General features: G+C 34.2%; 3 protein-coding genes across 3 annotated transcripts; 2 read left to right on the top strand and 1 right to left on the bottom strand.

The window, feature by feature from the left end:
• Window positions 1–320: 320 nt before the first annotated feature.
• On the bottom strand, window positions 321–3,038 carry LOC112702175 (F-box/WD-40 repeat-containing protein At5g21040). Its single transcript, XM_025753110.3, has 2 exons — window positions 2,773–3,038; window positions 321–2,607 (listed from the first exon to the last, which is right to left on the bottom strand). The coding sequence occupies exon 2, from the start codon at window positions 2,373–2,375 to the stop codon at window positions 660–662; it is 1,716 nt and encodes a 571-aa protein (XP_025608895.1). The 5' UTR covers window positions 2,376–2,607; window positions 2,773–3,038; the 3' UTR covers window positions 321–659.
• Window positions 3,039–5,141: 2,103 nt separating this feature from the next.
• Window positions 5,142–5,690, top strand: LOC140174263 (protein MAIN-LIKE 2-like). Its single transcript, XM_072198654.1, has 2 exons — window positions 5,142–5,297; window positions 5,358–5,690. Exons 1-2 carry the CDS (start codon window positions 5,142–5,144, stop codon window positions 5,688–5,690), a joined length of 489 nt encoding a protein of 162 aa, XP_072054755.1.
• A 5,626-nt stretch (window positions 5,691–11,316) lies between these two features.
• LOC112702181 (uncharacterized) lies at window positions 11,317–12,623 on the top strand. Its single transcript, XM_025753115.3, has one exon. It carries the CDS (start codon window positions 11,461–11,463, stop codon window positions 12,577–12,579), a length of 1,119 nt encoding a protein of 372 aa, XP_025608900.1. The 5' UTR covers window positions 11,317–11,460; the 3' UTR covers window positions 12,580–12,623.
• The last annotated feature ends 8,109 nt before the right edge of the window (window positions 12,624–20,732 follow it).

The raw sequence follows: 20,732 nt of genomic DNA on the forward strand, positions 1-20,732 counted from the left end.
TTATCCATCTAAGTTTTAAGATTAAGACATGGATATATATGTCTAGCCAGACTAACGAACTTTGATAGTACATGAAGTTTGGAATGAAAGAAAATATGAATTAACTTAAAGGTGGGTGTGTGTTGAATCACTTATATTAACTAGAGATTGATGTTTAATTGTTAAATTATGTTGTATTTGTATATGATTTCGATTATAATTATAGTATTAAATTTTACTTTGCTCGAAGATTCCTACCCCTTTCATGAAATTTCCGTGAGTTGGGTCAAGTTAATCAGAGTTTCGGGTAATACAGCGCAATGTTCATAGTTAATTGATAATTTTTCTTTTAATCAATCCATCATTGAAAATTAATGTTTAACTAAGTGACATTTTCACCTACTGTCTTAATAAGTCATGGTCCTGTGACTCCTGTCACCCAAATCCCTAGTTATGGGAATAAAGTTTCCACTGAATTTCACATCAAAATTCAGTAGGCAATGGACATAAACAACACTTTACTTTCTAAACCTGGAGTCTTCTTTGATCCAATTACTAAAAATATGCCTGATTAAATCATGCTAATATAAGAGAGAAACTAAATCCAAATACCGTATACATCAATTATGTAAGAACAGAAATAGACAATTGTGCATCGAAGCAAACAACAGGGACCATAACTATGCCTTCACCTTTCCACTTAACCCACGTTTGTTGGGCCAGATACAATTCACTGAACTCTTCTTGGCCGCAACTGAACATTGATCACTACGGCCACCTTTGCTGCTGCTCAGCTCCGTTTGGAGCTTACGCCGCCTCATCCGGTGCTCTAACCGCATCCCTCTAAGTGCCCGGGCTCTACGCTCAATTTCTAAAGCATGAGAGAAATCCCAGATCCTGACAACACCCTCTTCCCCACCACAGACAATCCGATCAGCTCCTATATCTACAGCAAAGAGATTGCTCTTAAATCCATGCAACATCCTCTGTGGGGGCTCTATTGCACCAGCATCAAAATACTTCACCTTTGAACTCCTCTTCCTCAGAGCATGCCTGCTAGTCCTCAGCAGCTTTCGCACATCAATTAGAGCAAGCTTGCCATCACTTGATGCTGACACAAGCCATGGAAACTCAAAGGCAAGTGAATACACAGGACCTGTGTGAGGAATCCAAGCAGCAACTTGCCAAGCTTTGGCCTCACAGCCGTCGTCTATGATCTCATACATGTGTATTGAACCATCTTCACCTCCAGTGAAAAGGAAATCCCCTGTATGGCTTCTTGCCAAAGCATAAGTGTTGCCAACATGAGCACTGAAAATGATAGTCAACAAACTCCCACTATTGGTATCCCAAATGTACACATCTGAACCTGATATGCTGGCAACTGTAGTATCATGAGGAACAAGTCCGTAAACCCAATCGCTGTGCCTTAGCACCTCAATGCACTTCATTGAATGACGGTCCCACACTCGAACAGTCGTGTCCCACGAACCACTGTAAATCCTTGTTAAATCTAAAGCAAGTGATGTCACTGGACCCTCATGTCCCCAAAGTCTAACCTCAGTATTCTGGTCTTGAGACCCTCTAAGGTCAAACAGATGGGGTAGTCCTTCCACAGCCCTCCAACAATGAATAAATCCATCAGTACCACCAGCAACCAGCAGTCTTCTATCTGCTGCAACAGCACGAATGGTGCAGCCAAGGGGCCGTGACGATGCGATTGATAACCCGTCCTCCATGTCCCACATCCTCACAACAGAGTCATACCCAGAGGTAAATATAAGCTTTGCAGAGGCCAACAGGAAAACGGTCCGAACTGCTTCAGTATGGCCATACAATACATCCATAGTGTAACGTCCCATGAAAGTCTTACTCCTAAACTCCCTCTCCACAAATAGCTCCTTCCATGACTTCTCATCAGCAACATCTAATTCCAGGGCCACAGGAACTGCTGGAAGTTCCCACCTTTCAGCATAGAACTCCTTCCAAGCATGGTGCTCGGACGCAAGCCTATGGAGAATCGTGGAGACACACGAAACAATGCCAAGGTCTTTGGGGTCAAGGCAATTCAGAATCTCGGAAATTATTGCCGGAGGAAGGTCGGTGATGGACCGACGGCAATCATAAACCACTTCAGCAGTCAATGATGATTGATTCAAACCACTGCCAGAGGCTTTGATTCCTTTCTTGGAATTAAACTTTGATGCTCCCTTCAAACTGTCACCCTTCCTATACTCACCCTTTGTACTCGGAACAATATCAGAGATTGAAATTCCTTCACTATTGGGTTTGTGACTAACTAGAGTTGGTTCAACTATGCCTATGCCTGGATTTGCTACAAAATCTACCAATTTTTCAGAAACCTCAGTAGTACTCCTTGGGCACCTAAATGCCATAAAAGAATGGGATGCTATACTCCAAAACAATAGGGTTGAAAATTCAAACCCTCCAGTGGCACACAAATTCTAACAAATTATCCAAATACCTAAGCCAACAAAATTCGAATTTGGGGGGGGAAGCTGAAACCCTAATTGAAGCTTCCTACGAATAAGATAACCAAGGTAAGGCCAAAAATCAGCTTAGAAAGAATCGGTAGCCAAATAAAACGATAGAGAAATCCTCAATTTTCTGCAAAAGAATAAAAAATATATATTAAAAAACGAAATTAAGAGAAATTCAAGGATGACGAGCTAACAGAAAATAGAAAAAGAACCCCACACACACGAAAAACAAATGCAAAATGGGGAAATTGAACAAAAAGATATTCCGATTGAGAATGGAAAGAAGAATTACCTTGAGGGGAAGAAAGAAAAGCGTGGAAGCGGAGAAGAAGCAGAGAGAAAAAGGTGAAGGTGTGAATTGAATGAAGCTAAGAGGCGTTATGTGGTTAGGGTTACAAGTTAGAACGATGAAGTAATCAGATCCCCAAATTTCACCCTCAGTGTTCGGTGGTCACCGTGAACTTTGAAGAGAACACTAATCAATCCGCGAATTCACGCTTCTATCCTTCTTGTTTTCATAATTAATTATTGAAAAAGTATAGATAACTAATAACATTCTTGAATAATGTGTGAATAATGTAAATTAATAGGTTTAAAAAAATAAATTTAATAAATAGTATCAAATTAAGGTATAATATACTTATATTTAATTGGTAGTTATTTATGATGTTTAAAATAATTATTGTTCACTAGTATTCTTCTTAATTATTTTACTACAAATGCCCTAAATAATTAAATTATTAATGAAAATACTTTTTAAATTTATTAACAATACAAATATTTTAAACTTCCTCAAATATCTAACTATAAAATATACATTCTTCGAAGAATTTAATTATTGGATTTTGACGATAATTTTTGTAAGTTTGACGATTTTTTTGTTTTTCTAATCAAATTTTTTTTAGTTACTAAAAAAATCTGATTAAAAAAACAAAAACTTTTATCGTTAAAATTTAATAATTTTATATTAAATAATATTTTTTATTTTTATTAATAATCAAAAATAATTTAAAATATATATATAATATTTTAATAATATTTTATGTATTTTAAAATATTTTAATAGTATTTTATGGTTAAATAATTTGACGAGTATTTTTTCAATAATTAATTGAAGGATAATTTTTGTGGTCTATTCATTATTTTTTTAGCAATACTATAAATAATAGGGAGTAAGTTTTCCTAAAATTGTGACGATATATTTATAAGTCATAAAGAAAGAAGATAAAAAATCAGAAAAATAAATTATGTCAAGTATTATAATTTTCTAAATACTAATAAGTAGACACACAAAAAAATACTATAAATCTAAGATTTCAATTTCTTATTTGATTTTTTTCGGTAATTTATAACTTATAAATTTATCATAAATTCTTTCGAAAAAATTATTTTTTAAAATTTAAGATAAAATACATATTTAAACTAAAATAAAACCAAAATTATACCATTCACCCAAAATAAAAAATGTTACGTGGATCTCTCAACCGGACGTTTTTATATAAATCAAATGAGACTCATTTAAATTATATAATCAACACCAATTCAAATCAAGGCAGTTCGAATTATCAAAGAAAATACAAATCGAATCTGACCAATTTGATTTATACATGGACGAAATCTTGTATTAAATCGAATCACATTGATTTGAATTATGCATGCACGTGAACATCCCCACTAATTCGAATGACACCAATTCAAATTACAAGCAGTTTTGCGCACATTGTAATTTAAAACAAGTTGTTTCGATTTGTCCATAGTAACTAATTTCGACGTGGATTGATTCGAATTACCACCAAGAAGCAGCCCAAGGTCATTTGAATTGGACTCATTCAAATTACCAATGTCTATCCTATAAATATAGTTCGACTTGAGCTCATTCGAACTATAATTTCAAACCCCTGCCCCACCAAATTCCAGAAAAAATTCTATCCTAAAACTCCGTGTTCAACATTCGGATATTCCACTGATGGAAAATAACCCAAACCAGCTTTATCGTTTGGATGGATTTGCTCATATAACTGGTGTTATAAATGAAGAGGTTAGTGCGCACATTTTTTTCTAAAATAGGAATTCTTGTGTTACTTTTTTTTCTTATAACGCTAGTCATTATTTAGAATTGTTAAGTTAGATAGAGTTGTTGTATTAATGATCTATTAGTTTTTAGAGGTTCGACGAAGCAAATTTTAATTTGGATAGTGATTACAAATAAGTAAAAGAATATGAGTAGTAAGGATAATGGGGGTGCAACTTATTTAGAGTCAGATTTTTTTTATTAACATTAAACTCAGTCGTTAAAGTCAATTTTTTTGTTAATGTTATACTATTTTTTATTAGACCCAATTTGATGCATATATAACATATTTGAACGCGTAACATTATTTGGTTGCGTACAAGTTGTATTCTTTGGATATATGTATTAGTTAATAATGTTGTATTGTTCCGAGATCAAACACAATTTGATACATTTTTTATGCAGCCCCACTGATGTAACACGAGCATGCGACGACAGCAGGGTATGCGCTTGGACGAGAGGATCGTTCCGTACTTGCAGATGGCCGGTTTATACCATCTTGTAAGGTTGAACGAGCTTGATTTAGGTTGGATGAACCGCTAGTTAGTGCATTCGTGGAGCGATAGCGTCCAGAGACGCATACGTTTCATATGCCGTTCGGGGAGTGCGCGATTACACTGCAAGACGTGGCGTACCAGTTACGGCTACCGATCAATGGACATTATATCAGTGGTTGCCTGACAGATTTTGAGACATACATCGAGGGTGGTTGTCCAGCATGGGCGTCGTTCAAGGAGTTGCTGGATGTATCGCCTCCTGCGAACTGCATAGACAAGTTCGCAATGAAATGCAATTGGTTTCAGTAGACATTCAGAGAGCTTCCTGATGGTGCCGATGAGGCCACTGTTAGGAGGTATGCCTGGGCCTATATCATGATGATGTTGGGGACTCAGCTATTTGTCAACAAGTCCAGTACTCGCATTTACATTAGATGGCTGCCATACGTAGGCAGACTTGAGGACATGGATGGGTACAATTGGGGATCAGTTTCTCTCTCATGGTTATACCGGTGCATGTTCCGCGTGGGGAACAGGCACGTTGTGAAGTTAGCTGGACAATTACAGCTGCTTCAGTCATGGATCTTCTGGCAGTTCCCTGAATTAGACCCACTAGACATGATACGTTCGGTTGGCCTTTAGCCTCGAGGTGTTATTCTATTCAAATGCATTATTTGTCACAATTATTTGTTGTTAGCTTCATTTAGTGATAACTTGGGTTTGGGTTGCAGATGGTCAGGTCATAACCCTACGGCGAGCGAGAAGGACCTCGAGTTGCGAGTTGGAGGCTCAGGATAGATATCTTACAGGCTGAAAATGTGAGTATTTCAACCACTCTATATAGTTAAAATCTCTCTTGAATTGGCAAAACTATATATTTAACGATGACGTGTCATAACTATTTCTATTCACAGTTCATTTAGATGTCGTATAGCTCTCATGATGTAGTTTAGATCGGGTGCTACCACAGTTTGGTGGAGTACAACCTTGACCCCAAGCATCAATAGATATCGACTTCTTCATGTCAAAGGATGGTAAAGGCGGTGATCGATGGTTCCCACACAGCTTGCAGTTTTGGCACCTCCATTGAGACAACCAGATAGATTATGGGATTCAGTTTGATGTTGAGCCATACCCAAGTCCGTCGCATGAGTTTCTGGATTGGTGGAGCCAGCATGGCAGGAGATTCCTATCACCTAACACCTAATCTCTTCCTCGTTTACCACAGGGCCATTCTTATTCCGGTCGAGGTGACTCAGCGAGGTCCATGTCGAGTTCCTGACAAGGATCGGGTGGATAATGTTCCAAATAGGTGTCGAGTTGAGCGAAGAGCTCATGTTGAGACACGTAGGAACCAGCGTGAGTGGCGGTGCCTCGAGCATGCGACGGCGGGAGGTGAGGACAGGGGTAGAGGTGGTGGATGAGGTACGGGTCGTGCTGGACAGACTGGGAGGGGTGGTCGTCGAGTTAGTGCTGGAGATAGGGGAGAGGTGGACATGATGATGATGACAGTCTTGACGAGGATGGTGATGGTGGGGATCATGATGGGGTTGATGGTGGGCATGATGGCGGGCATTATGGCGAAGGTGATGGTGAGATGGGGAGTGGTTTGGAAGAGGTGCGCACGGTGACGGTGGTAGAGTATCCCATGGTGGAGACTGGTATGGTTCTAGTGTGGGTGATGATTTGGAGGAGGGCGGCGGGGGAGATGGCGGAGGGCCATTCGGTGATTACTTTGTCGGTGTCTCCAGTGATGACCAGGCTATAGATGAGAGTCATACATGGGTTAGTCTAGGTCAGCTTCTATCAAACCTGCTAACCAGTGAAGGTCTTGATACGGACTTTGGAGGATTACACTTCCCCATCCAATACATGCTGAAAACCGAGCTATGGCGATACACCTTTGCACACAGGGCTACCAAGTCATACATGAATACGCACAACAAGCTAAGGCATGACAACATGGATAATGAAGTGCCTGAAAATATCCGCAATCACATGTCTGATCCCCGAGTGATACTCAGTAACTACCAAGTGAGAACGACCTAGTAGGCGTGGTCTCGGCAACAGTGAACTTAGAATTATCCCTATCATACAAAGTCACTATGAAACATCGTGACTTCTTCAGATTAGCCTTTATAGACTTCATTAGATGCCGACTAAACTGGTGTCCGGTTTCCAACTAGGCCTCAGCCTCTTTCCCCTTGCGAACAAATAGCTCGGCCAACCTCCCGTACATGGATTTCACCAGTGAACAAATTGGAAGGTTCCTCACTCCCTTTAATATTGAATTCACACACTCGGAGGTATTCGTCGTCATATGTCCGAATCTCCTACCCTTATTCCGATGCTGAGTCCACATCGAATACTCAATCCTGTTAGCCTAGTCATACATGGCAGAGTTTTCATTTCGTAGGATATCAAACCAGTAATCAAATTCAACCTCAATCTTGACATATGTCGCGTTCACCAGAAGACTATGCGCATCCTTGCCCTTAAAAGTCAGGGCAAAATTTGCGACCACATGTCGAATACAGAATGCACTGTATGCAGCAGGTAGTAGCCAACCTCCGTCGGGAGCCTTAAGTGCTGCCTTGATACCGTTGTGCCGATCTGATATCACTAGAACACCCGATTGCGGAGTCACGTGCTGGCGAAGGTGGGATGGAAAAAACCGACCATGACTTAGCATTCTCACCCTCCACAAGTGCGAATGCAACGGGCAGAACGTTAGAGTTTCTGTCCTGGGCAATCGCAACGAGCAATGTACCATCATATTTTCTATATAGGTGGGTCCCGTCAATACTGACCAATGGCTTGCGATGCCGGAAGGCCTCAATACATAGTGGGAATGTCCAAAAATTTCGGTGACAATAGGCCTGCTCCTGATCCACTTGCCCACCCACTCGCACAAGACTCGTCCTCAATACTACAACAGTACTAGGCATCGTCATTTGTACACCTAGGACCCATTGCGGCAACTCATTATATGACACGTTCTAATCTCTGTAAATCTGTGCCACGACCTTCTACTTAACCAACCAAACTCTCTTGTAAGTCGGTCTAAAATCGGAATGTGCTTTTGTCACATTCGGCAGTACCTTGATACACACGGCTGCATCAGCTCTAACCATTGGCAGTATGAATGCCGAGATCACATGATAATCAAAGACTCATGTGGTCACTCGATATCGAGGTGGCAAGATAAGTATGACGTCCATTGTATTGTTTTATCTCCCAAATACCTTTACGGTAGCGGAGACTGATTTGAATCAACCATGTGCACCGTTGCCAAATTCCTTACACTTTCCAAAGTACTTGCGATAATCGGACTTTACTACTTTATACTGAACCCCGTGTCGAATGCTATAGTTCTTCACGCTTAACACGGCCTCCTCTTTATCCTTAAACTGCTGACCAACCTGAAACTCCGCTAGACTTCTAGTACTCTGTGTATCTCTGACACCAAATCCAACAGATTTGCTGGGAACCCTTTGCTGTCTCATGGCATCCCAATCCAAAGTTGAAAAATACAGGGGGTACTGTTGGGTCCCTGAGCTAGACGCTCCGCCAGCCCCAGCTGGATTACTCGCTACTATGTCACCACCGTTATCATCGGCAATGATGTTCGGATCCACGTCATCATTGTCATCATCATCCCGCAGTAAATCATCTATACCATCCGGTGTGCCACCGTCTAATGAAACCGGTGCTGCATCAGTAATACCAACTCCTCTATCACCACTGTGGTGTATGTCAGTTGCGATGGACGGGGAGACAATCACCATTGCCTCAGGTGCAATCACAGGCACAGATGACGGGGCACCAACAGACCTCTAACTAGAACAGGCTGGCATTGCTGGAGCTGGAGAATTCTGGTTTGAACCTCCTAAACTAGAGACCACATCGACAAGCTTTGCCAAAAGCTTAGGGGTCCTGACCTTGGGAAACTATCGACGACAATGGAACAAAACCTCAAAATCCTCATCACTGCATATGACAAACGAATCGTATTTTACATCATCTCGCAAAATTGTAGTCGGAATTCGATATAATAGCTTCTCAACCGTTTCACGCCTTGCAACCCCAGTTTTTGGATTATAGAATTCAAGAACTCAGCAAAGCTCGTTGTAGATTTTAGAAAAACACTGAGAGGATCCTTTTTAGTAAACTTAATTTCAGAGCGTATTTTTTTTCTTAATCAACCTTCTATAGTGCACCAACACTAGAAAACTATCCTCATTAGCCATTGTCTTTCACTCTAATGGCAGGAATTTACATTCACATCATGTTTATATATGTTGGCGTCACAGTAAATCGAATTTACCTTCTTTGATTTATATGTTCATGGTAATTCGAATCAGTCAAGTTCGAATTATATAAGGAAATTACGATGTGTTATTCGAATTGGTGTCATCCGAATTAGTGAGGTGTTCACGTGCATGCATAATTCAAATCAATCTTATTCGATTCAATATGGGTGTTAATGGATCGGATCCGATCCGCACATTCGCGGTGTTTATCCGAATCCGATACGAAAATTGCGGATATGGATCCGATCCAATCCGCACACTAATAGGATTGGATTACGAATTTTGTGTAGATATCTGCATATCCAATCTGCATATCCGCAAAAATAAGGAAATAAATAAGTAAATATTCTTTATATGTTTTATTTCAACTAATAATTATCATATATGTTGTATTATTTTAATTTATTATTTAAGAAAAGTATGTTTAATATTATTTTAATAATAAACATATTTTAAAAAAATAGAAAAAATTAATTTTATTGATATTTTATAATAAAAATAGTTTTGTATTTTGTGGATATATTCGATATCCGATATCCGATCCGATCCATAAATGTGCGGATCAGATCGGATCGAATCTAAGTTTAAAAATTGCGGATATTGGATCAAATCTGATCCGATAATTTTAGTACGATTTTGATAAAAATTTTGGCCATATCCGATCTGATTTAATATGAGGTCACCCCTACAATTTAATACAAGATTTTGTTCATGTATAAATCAAATTTGTCATATTCGATTTATATTTTTTCTATAATTTAAATTGCTCTTATTCAAATTAGTGTTGGATTGTATAGTTCCAACATGCCTCATTCAATTTACATAAAAACGTTCAATTAAAAAATTCATATAACATTTTTTATTTTGAGTGAATTGTATAATTTTAATTTCATCTTAGTTTAAATATACATTTTACCCTAAAATTTATGAATTCATCTTGTAGTTATTCTAGACTTACTATATTTTATTTTATCCGGAAAACGTGAATAAGGTGTTGATATGAAACGTGCATGCACAGCAGCATCTTTTTTAATTTTGAAACATTTCCCAACCGTCCCTTTATCATTTTGCTAACTCTCATTCGATTTCTCATTAAAAAAAATGACATTATGGTTTTTAACTATTAATTCTATCGGATATTTTATCCTTTCTACTATTGTCTTTATTTAAAACTTACATAATTTACTCAAATATAACATTAATTCGACACGGTCAAAGAATTATTAAAAAAGACAAAATATCACTATTTTTGTTACTATCATCGCCAATATCTACTGTCATTCTCTACATAATTTTTATATTAAGGAAAATATAAGTAAACAATGTAAATAAAGTGTGCAGATAATTATTCTAATATTAAAATTTAGTTAAATAATTTAAAGATATAATATATTTTTATTTAATTGATAGTTATTTATATTATTCAAAAAAGTCAATTAATTACTTAGTAGGCTAGCATAACCTTTTATATTAATAATCAATTAAAAATTTTAATTGTGTATTGAGATATTACTTAATATAGTACATTAATAAATTTTTACACTATATTAACAAAGAAAGTAACTAAAAACCTAGCATGATTAGTTTAAAATTTTGAAAGAATGAATTTGATTAAAAAATATTTTAAAAATTAATTTAAAAAACAAATAATTTTTTAGAGATTACATTAATTATAAAAAAATATTACTAAAATTAAAAAATATTTTTTTATTAAATATTATTATAAAATATTACTAAAATATAAAAATTATGCTTTAAATTATTATAATATAATCATACTAAAATTTACTCATGTATGGTTTATTTTAAAATAATCACTATAATTACTATATCATAATCATAGTAGAATCTAGTTACGTATAATTATTTTGAAATTATAAGAGAATTTCATCTAGTTAATTAGAGTTGCACAAAACATGATCACATGGTATTGTTATCATCATAATCCACAAGAACAGTTATAAGAATAAGATCCTATTTTTTCTCCCTCGATTACGCCTCTCTCTCTCTCTTTCTTTCTTTCTCAAACAAATCTTCTGCCATTTCATTCTCTTCTGTCCCCTCTCACACGTCACAACTAAAACAGTTACAACAAAAACATGACGTCGTCCTCGTCCTCCTCGTCCTCCTCCTCCTCGTCGGAAGAAGAGGAAACCTCCCCCACCACCGCACCTGCCACCGCTCCCACCACCGCACCAGCAAACACCGCCACCACCAACCCCGCCCACCAAGACAAGATCAAATCCGCAATGCAATCCCTCTCTTCAATCCTCTCATCCCCGCTCTCCTCACACGACCCCTCCGCCCTCTACCCTCCCATCTCCGCCCTCCTCCGCCGCCCAAACTCCGGCACCGGCGACAACAACCTCTGCCGCTGGCTATACGATACCTTCCAATCCTCCGTCCCCGACCTCCAACTCCTCGTCCTCCGCTTCCTCCCTCTCATCACCGGTCTCTACCTCTCTCGAATCCATAACCGAAAGCCTCAAGCCGGTTTTGAAGCCGTTCTGTTAGCATTCTACGCGCACGAAACAACCTCACGCGCCGGACAGCCCGTAACCGCCACGCTCCCTGATCTCTCCCACCCTAGCCTCTACCACGAGTCAAAAACTCCACCGCCTTCGAAAAACTCCGCCACGGATCTCAACATCGCCGTTGTTTCCCCAACGCTCGAGCCTCACGGAACTGTTAGGTCAACGAGAAGAGCAAGAATCGTCGGCGTAGCGTTAGAACTCTTCTACAGCAAGATATCTTCCATGCCGACAGAGTCGAAGGTGGATTTCTGCGAGTTTTGTAAGATTTGGGCGGGACAAGACGGTAGCATGTATAAACATTTCGAGGAAGAAGGAATAACAGAAATCAAAATCGACGTGAAAAAGAAAGAGAAAGAGAAAGAGAAAGGTAAGGGTAAAGGTAAAGGTGGTGGAAAGGCGGTGGAAGAGACGGCGGCGGCAGAAGGGAGGATACCGATGCCGTGGGAGCTGATGCAGCCTGTGGTGAGGATTCTGGCGCATTGTTTGATGGGACCGGGGAGTAATAAAAATGAGGCGGTGTTTGCGGCGGCGAATGAGGCTTGCCGGTGCTTGTTTGCACGGTCCATGCATGATGTGAACCCCATGGCTATATTGGCCATGAGGAGCTTGTTGAGGCTTTCTAAGACTCTTGATGATGACTTTGATCCAACTGAGTTACCTGTAACTGATATTATTACCCTTTAGATTGTTTTTTTTATATGAATTTTTAACATATTATTTTTGGCTTAGCAATATCTTCTAATCAAATTTGTTTTATCTGTTCTTTTTGAAGCAGGAAGAGGTTAACTAGTTTCATGTGAAAAATTGTAGTTATAGCTGGTAAACAGTACAATTTATTGGTTTGAATAACTTAACTCGAGATCAATGAACACACAAAATTTTGTATTACCTCAACGTGCCTTGTAACCAGGAAATAGATCCTCTCTAGGAAAAAAAAACACTTGAGAAAATAAAATGTTATCTTTTATTTTTAATTCTTTAAATGTGATCAAAATTAAATAAAAAAAATAAAAAATTAAATTATACATCGAATAGCATCCAATTTTTTTTCACCGGAAACAATTCACTCCCTTGTAACCATCGGGTTCAAGGATAGATGATCGATGCTTAATTGTAATGCTGGAAACTAAAGTAATACGTAAATGGTAAAGATTATTATACGTGAGAGAACTCAAATAAGACGAATTAGACTAGAGACAACAAAACTTGAAAATATTGTACACAAAGTTATCAATAGAGTTATGTTGTTTATGCTGTTGGAATGTTAGAGTTCAACACACATGTAGGGAAGGACTGAGGAGAGTTTCAAAGTTAATTCTTGATTCCATTTGTTGATAATCCTCCCAGTGATTACAGAAGGGAGTTATTATCCCTTTAATTTCGAAACAAAACTCACTCACAATTATTTTAATATAAATCAACAGTTTAAAATTATTAGATATTTTGTTATAATTGGTTAAATTATTATTTAATAGTTTTAACTATTAAATTTATGTGAAACCAATATGTGAATTTTTTTTATTTTATAATTTATTGTTTTCCGTTGCAATAAAAAATTTTGTATTCGACACTTTAATTTTTTTTCATTTTTTTAAAGGTTTGAGATTAACAAATTTTATTATTGTGGCAATATATATTTGATTTAAAGGCACCAACTCAAATAAAGATTCCAAAGCAACTTTTTCTAAAACGTCACGTGGCAAAACCTAAACCATACATTTTAAAGCCACACTTTTAACTACATAACACTTAAAATCATAGCATTTTATGAGAAAAGCGTCACCTAATGGAAAAAAGTAAATTAGAAGATTTAAGAGAAGAAATAATTAAATTATCAAAATTAATAGATCAAAAACTAATGATTTTAACTAATGTTAATTATAATGATACCAAATTCTTAAAATCAATACAAAATGATTTTTCTCAAAATCTTTATTTTACTATAAGTTTTTTCGAAGGACTTCAAAAACCTGAAAAAAACTTATATTTCACATGAAATTTCTAAAAAATGCTACCATGAAAATGATTCCCCACATCTCTATCATACGTTTAACCTACAATTAAATTCTATAGTAGATATGCTTGAAGAAATATTAGTATCCATAAATTTTCAAAGAAATAAGGAAAAAGAGGAACCTAATATAAACGAAATTAAACAAATATTAAATAAATATTTTCAGAAAGAGAATCACAAAGAAGAAAAAATTCAAAATATAGCCAACATAATAAAACTAAAAGTAAAACCACCATTGAAATTATGAATATTGAAGAAAAATTAGAAGAAGTTACAATGCTTTTTAAACAATTAAAAATGGCTCAAGAAAATAATATTATGGAACAAGAATTTCAAATAGAAGAAGAATTAGTAAATTCTGAAAATATAGAAAATGAAGAACACATCCTAGATTATTCAAGTGATGAAGATCCAGCAATTCCAATACAAGTAAAAAATGAAGCTGGAACATCTAAGGATAATCAATCTCAATTTAAATGGGAAACAGGTTTTGAAAATTATGCTTTTAAAAAGGGATTTATAAATAAAAATTCAAAATATACAAAAATACCATCAAATACGTTCCTAAAATCCAGGAAACGGAAGGAGAAAGAATGCTCGATTTAGACTGTAAAAAGAATGAAAAAGAAATTTTCGAGAACTGGTTGAATTCCTTCTTATTAGAAGCTTTTACTAATCCAAAACTTAGTGAATTGTCTGGAGGAGATATCTGGAATTATATAGGGTTTTATACTAAAGGAACTGTAAGAGATTATATGACATCAATAGAAAACTAAATAATAGAAGAATTAACAACAAAAACAACAGTTTACAATAAGATATTACATATAATGATGATTCTATATAAAGAATTTTTTGGAAAAAATATTATAGATCATAGACAAGAAGTCTATAATAAAGAATATCAAGAAGCGAAAAACCATTTAGCTAATATTCAAATATATGATTTATGTAATGTGGAATCTTACATATGTGAATATAGAATACATTATTATAAACTAAAAGAAGAAGATAAAAACCATTATCTTAGTATGTATATAACAAAATTTCCATACCCTGCTAATGAATTTATAATGGGAAGATTTATAAGAGAAATAAATAGAGGAACAATTGAAAATAATTTTGGGGGGAACAACCTCTGCAATAAGAGAGGAAATAAAAGAACGTTGTATGCAAGAAGCAACTCAAAAAAAATTTGAAAATATAATTATAATTTGCTGTCAGGATAACGAAGAAATACCTCAAAAATATGGTCTTAATAAAAATTTTCAAAGAAAAAGAAAATATCAATTTAGAAAAAGAAAATACTATCAAAATTGAAGAAAAAAGAGGTATTTTAGAAAAAGAAGTAACAATAAAAACAAAAAACAAAAAAATGACTATTGCCCAAATAAAAAAAGAAAATTGTAAGTGTTGGTATTGCCAAGAAGAAGGACACTATGCAAATAAATGTCCAAAAAAGAAGGATAAAAAAGATCTTACCAAACAATTAGAAATTGCTAAGTCTTATTTCATGGAACCATTAGAAGAATCAGATGATAATTTAGACTATATTTTTGAATATGTCTCAGAGACAAACTCAAAGACTGAGCAATAATGCCACATTTATTACTATAAAAATAACAGAAAAGTTTATAAATGCTTTCATAGATACTGGAGCAACACAATACTTTGCCAGTACAAATATAAAACTTGATTGGAAAAAATTAAAGAAACCATTAAGAGTTAGAATAGCTGACAAATCAATACATAAAATTGACCAAAAAGTAGAAATGACTGAAATATTTATTCAAAATTATAGGTTCATTGTTCCATCCATATATATGTTAGATTTTGGAATGGATTTTATCATAGGAAACAACTTCTTAAAACTATATCATCCATTCATTCAAGAATTAACATATATAGTTTTAAAAGCTCCACACGATTCTTCAATAAATAAAAAATCAAAACGTATAAAGATACCAACTACTACCATAGATAAGATTTTAAAATTTAAAAATTTTCTATATTAGAAACATGTTATTTAAATTTATATTTTCAGATAAATATCCCAAAAAATAATCTTGAAATAAAAATAAAAGAACTTTTGGATGAAACTTGCCCTGAAAATCCTTTAGATGTTAAAAATACAAATAAAGAATTAGTAAGCATTAAATTAAAAGATCCTACAAAAGAAATAAATGTTCCAAATAAAATTCCTTATTCCGCAAGAGATAGAGAAGAGTTCTCATTAGAATGTAAAGATCTTTTGGAAAAAGGAATTATAAGATTAAGCAAAAGTCCTCATGCGGCTCCAGCCTTTTATGTCGAAAACAATAATGAAATTAAAAGGGGAAAACGAAGAATGGTAATTAATTATAAGAAAATGAATGAAGCAACTGTTGGTGATGCTCATAAACCTCCAAAAAAAGATTCTATTTTGGAAAAAATCAAAGGAGCAATTTGGTTTTCATCTCTTGATGTAAAATCAGGATATTGGCAACTTCGTTTAGACGAATAAACAAAGAAATTAACTGCTTTTACTTGCCCAACAAAAGAATCAACAAGTGTGTTGCTCTATGAATGGAATGTTTTACCATTCGGATTAAAACAAGCCCCATGTATCTATCAAAGATTTATGGAAAAAAATCTAAAAGAGTTAAATGAATTTATTTTAGTTTACATTGATGGTATATTAATTTTTACAAAACAAGATAAAGAAGATCATCTTCAAAAATTATTAATAGTTTTAGAAAGATGTAAAGAAAAAGGATTAGTTCTTAGCAAAAAGAAAGAAAAAATTGCAAGACAAGAAATAGAATTTCTTGAGTTAATTTTATCCACTCAAGGAAAACTAAAACTTCAACCAAATATTTTAGAAAAGGTAAATTTATTCCCTAATAAAATAGAAGATAGAAAACAATTACAAAATTTTTTAGGGTGTATAAATTATATTTCTGATCAAGGATTTTTTTAAAGAATATAACAGAATACACTAAAAACTTATTTCCAAAAATAAGTACTAAAAAAGAATAGAAATGGAAAGAAAAATATAGTATGCAAATTCAAAGAATCAAAGTATTATGTGAAAAGCTTCTGGAACTTTATATTCCAGTAGAAAATGACTACTTAATAGTAGAAACAGATGCTTCAGACATAACCTGGTCAGGATGTCTAAAAGCTAAGAAAGCTATAAAAAGTTTGAAACAAGAAAAAGAATCACTAGATTCTAAATATTCCCCAAAGGAATTACTTTGCAGGTATATTTTAGGGATTTTTACTCCAATAGAACAGAGATACACTACTCATGAAAAGGAAACTCTAGCAGCAATTAAATCTCTTAAAAAATGGAAAATTGACTTACTACCCAAAGAATTTACATTAAAGACAGATTCAAGTTACCTAACAGGTTTCATTCGATACAATTTAAAAGTTGATTATAATCATGGGTGATTGGTAAGATGACAATTATTTTTGTTACAATATCCAATAAAAATTGAATATATTAAGGGTGACAAAAATATTATTGCAGATACATTAACAAGAGAATGGATTTCGTGTACAACGCATTAAATCAATAAATTCAAAAATATCAGCAAGAACTCGAAGAATGCAACCATTGTCAGCAAATAAGGACACAGATCCAATCCCTCAAGAAGGCCATTGAAACAATGAAATCAACACAACAAGCAAAACCATCAGAGTTCAACCAACTAAGCATGGTGGACAAACCAGGTGAAGAAAAAATTTCAGAAAATAAAACAATTGCTGAAATTATTAAAAAATCCACACAAGACAAAAAACATTATGTGATTTATAATGGCCCCATGAAAGGAGTATATGATGCCTGGGAAAAAATAGCACCATTCACACATCAATCAAAGATAGTTCATAAAGGAGGATTTTCAACACTAGAAGAGGCAAAGGAATCCTTCAGGGAATATGAAGCTCTTCATCCAGAACAAACCTTAAAAAGAGCAAATAAATCTCCGATTCAAGTCCAGAGGGAATAATGAGAAACATTCTTACAAGGGCTGAAATCAGGGAAAAAAAAAGGGTCTGTAGATCAAATCTCAGAGAAACCCTTAATATAGTCCTGAATTGGACTGAAGAAAAAAGGGCAAGTTTGTGATACTATCCTATTGCCAAAGAACAGCTAACAAAGCTGGTTATTTTTCTAGAGGCTTCCCCATCTGACACTTATCAATTTTTTCAGTATGGATTAATTGATACAATTTTAATTTTTAATGATCTAAAACTTATTAGTGAGTTTCCTGCAGGATTCGTTGATGCAGTAAAGAGATTTAAAAATATGATTAACAATGTAAATCCAAGGGATATATCCCTAAAATTTACAAATAGTCAACCTATTTTTAATGAAGAAGAAGAATGCTTAGTTCCAGCACACCAAGTAATATTCATGTCCGTCTTCCTAGAAAACTTTCAACCAATTGATCAAATTCAAGATTTAACAATCTACAGTCATGAAGAAAGACTAGCCAGCACATTAGCAAGAATTTTTGAAAGAACTCAAAAAATAACAAGGGAATCTCACACAAAAATTAATTATAAAAGCAGAAATACTCTGCTTGTGTCCAGTAAAAGAAATGAAATTGAAGAAAGAGAGATGAGACTCTTGGTGGAATTTGAATCTGCATTCTATAATCTATCCGGACTCTTAGAAAAGCTCCCTGAAGGGATAAAAAGGAATCTCTGCTATTTGATAAAAGACAGAGAAGACCACAAGTGCCAGCTATGTGTCTCGAAAATATCTGAAGGAAGCAATAATGAAATGAAATCCACCCACATGATGAAAGAAGAGGACAGTGCATCCACCCACATGATAAAAGAAGAGGACAATGCATCTGAAGCATCCCTCAATATTATTGCATAATGACGTAAGCGCTTAGGTCATAGAGCACCAACAATGTAACTGGTGCAAGATAATAAACAATGACGTAAGCAATGACGTCTTAAGAAGGGTAAGGATAGGAATTGTCCATCAGACCCAACCATTATAAATAGATTTCTTAGGCAATTGTAGAAGGCATCAGAAAACAGAAAGTAGAAGGCTAAGAGTACTCACATGCTAGGAAAGCAAGGAGGAAGCTGTCGAGGCGATTCTGTAGTCTGACAAAAGAATTTTCTTAGGAAAAAATAGTTTTAAACTCCCCTCTGGAGTTAATATCTACAATCTCTCCTCTGGAGATAAAAACACCTTATGTAAAATATACTAAATAAAGAAAGTTTTTCTCCATAAAGGTACGTCTTTGTCCTAATCTCTTAGTTATGAATTATTTAGAAAGCTTAGAATTAACGAAAGAATCTGATTATTATAGATTAACTGCTTTATTAGATAATGAAAAACAGGCTGTTCTAAAAACAGAACTAAATCTCAAATCAAATGAAAATTTTAATAAACAAAGTCTTTTAAAAGAAGTTTTTAATAGAAAAAATATAATATACTATGAAAAAATTCAACTTGAAGCCCCTGTAAAAATAAAATCTGCTAATGGAAAACTTGAAATAGCTTTGATAAATGATGAAGAATTAAGTAAACAGATTGAGAAAATTAAGGATCAACAGAAAAGATCTAAAATTGGATGGATTCATATTAGTACTATACAAGTTTTAATCAAATCTACATATATGAAAAGAATTAATTCACCAATAAGCTTAGCAATCTGTGACAAAAGAATTACTGATGACCCAATAGATCAAATAATTGGAATTGTTCATGGAAATTTGGCAAACGTAAATGTTAAATTTGATGCCCATCTTGGATATGCTATACCTTTATCAACTGAAAATCTTGGTAGATCTATAAGTTTAGCTTATAAATTTCATAGAAAAAGTTTAATGGAACAAGATGATGAACCATTTTCAATTACATATGCAATAAATTATGCTTTAACAAATAGCCATCATAGTATAATATTTAAAGATAGAGAAAGAATTTATGTTGATGAATTATTTCAGAAAATTATAAAAACAGAAATACCAAAATACAAAGCTATTGAAAACCAGTTCTATTGTTAAAAGAACGATCAAAAGATCGGTTCCATCGAATTTTCAAATAAGAGAATCTAAAATCAATAATCCTTTAAGTTTATCTAAATTAAAAATTAAAGAAGAAAACTATGAAATAAAAGAATTAACAAAAAAGGTCGAAAAATTAAATGAAACCCTAAATACTAAATTATGACAATAAATAAGGAAGAAATATATGTAACTTATCAAGATAAGAAACAAGAGCTCTTTGAAAGAGAGAATCGTTTGAAATATTTGCAGTTTTCTGAAATAAATTAAAGAGCATTTAAAGCTCTAAAAATAATCTATAACAAGTTAAAAAGAGAAGTTGAAGAGTTAGAAAAATTAATAGAATCTCTAAAAAATAGTGATGAATCAATGATAGAGTTTGCAGAAATTCTAAAATAAATAATGATAAACAAAACTATTTTAGGAATTATAATAAGATTACCTAATTTATGAGGCATAAAAAGATTGAAAAACCAGAAAATAAAATAAAAAGGAAAAGAGCGAAAAAATAAAAAATAAAATAGAGGAGTATAAAAGAGAATTAAATAATCTTCAGATCGAAATTGATGACCTTATAATAAAAAGGATAGATATAAGAATAAATATAAACAAGTTAAAATTAAATCTAGGAAATTTATAAATGTCTGAAAAATCATATTACGATTTAAAAGAATTAAAACTGTTGAAAGAAAAAAAAAGGAGAATGAAATTGAAAAACTAGAAAGATAATTAGAAATAAGAGAAAGTGTAGAAATAAAAGAAGTTTTTGAAGATTTAAGAAATTATAAACAGATAAAAGATT

Source organism: Arachis hypogaea, chromosome 7, assembly GCF_003086295.3.
Source record: "Arachis hypogaea cultivar Tifrunner chromosome 7, arahy.Tifrunner.gnm2.J5K5, whole genome shotgun sequence".
Taxonomy (NCBI): Eukaryota; Viridiplantae; Streptophyta; class Magnoliopsida; order Fabales; family Fabaceae; genus Arachis; species Arachis hypogaea.

What these genes read in the sequence shown, in the direction of transcription:
- LOC112702175 (XM_025753110.3), bottom strand. Translation starts at nt 2,375, where the DNA reads ATGGCATTTAGGTGCCCAAGGAGTACTACTGAGGTTTCTGAAAAATTG.
- LOC140174263 (XM_072198654.1), top strand. Translation starts at nt 5,142, where the DNA reads ATGCCGTTCGGGGAGTGCGCGATTACACTGCAAGACGTGGCGTACCAG. An exon ending in CGTTCAAGGAGTTGCTGGAT is followed by an intron (nt 5,298 to 5,357) that starts GTATCGCCTCCT and finishes TGGTTTCAGTAG; the next exon opens with ACATTCAGAGAGCTTCCTGA.
- LOC112702181 (XM_025753115.3), top strand. Translation starts at nt 11,461, where the DNA reads ATGACGTCGTCCTCGTCCTCCTCGTCCTCCTCCTCCTCGTCGGAAGAA.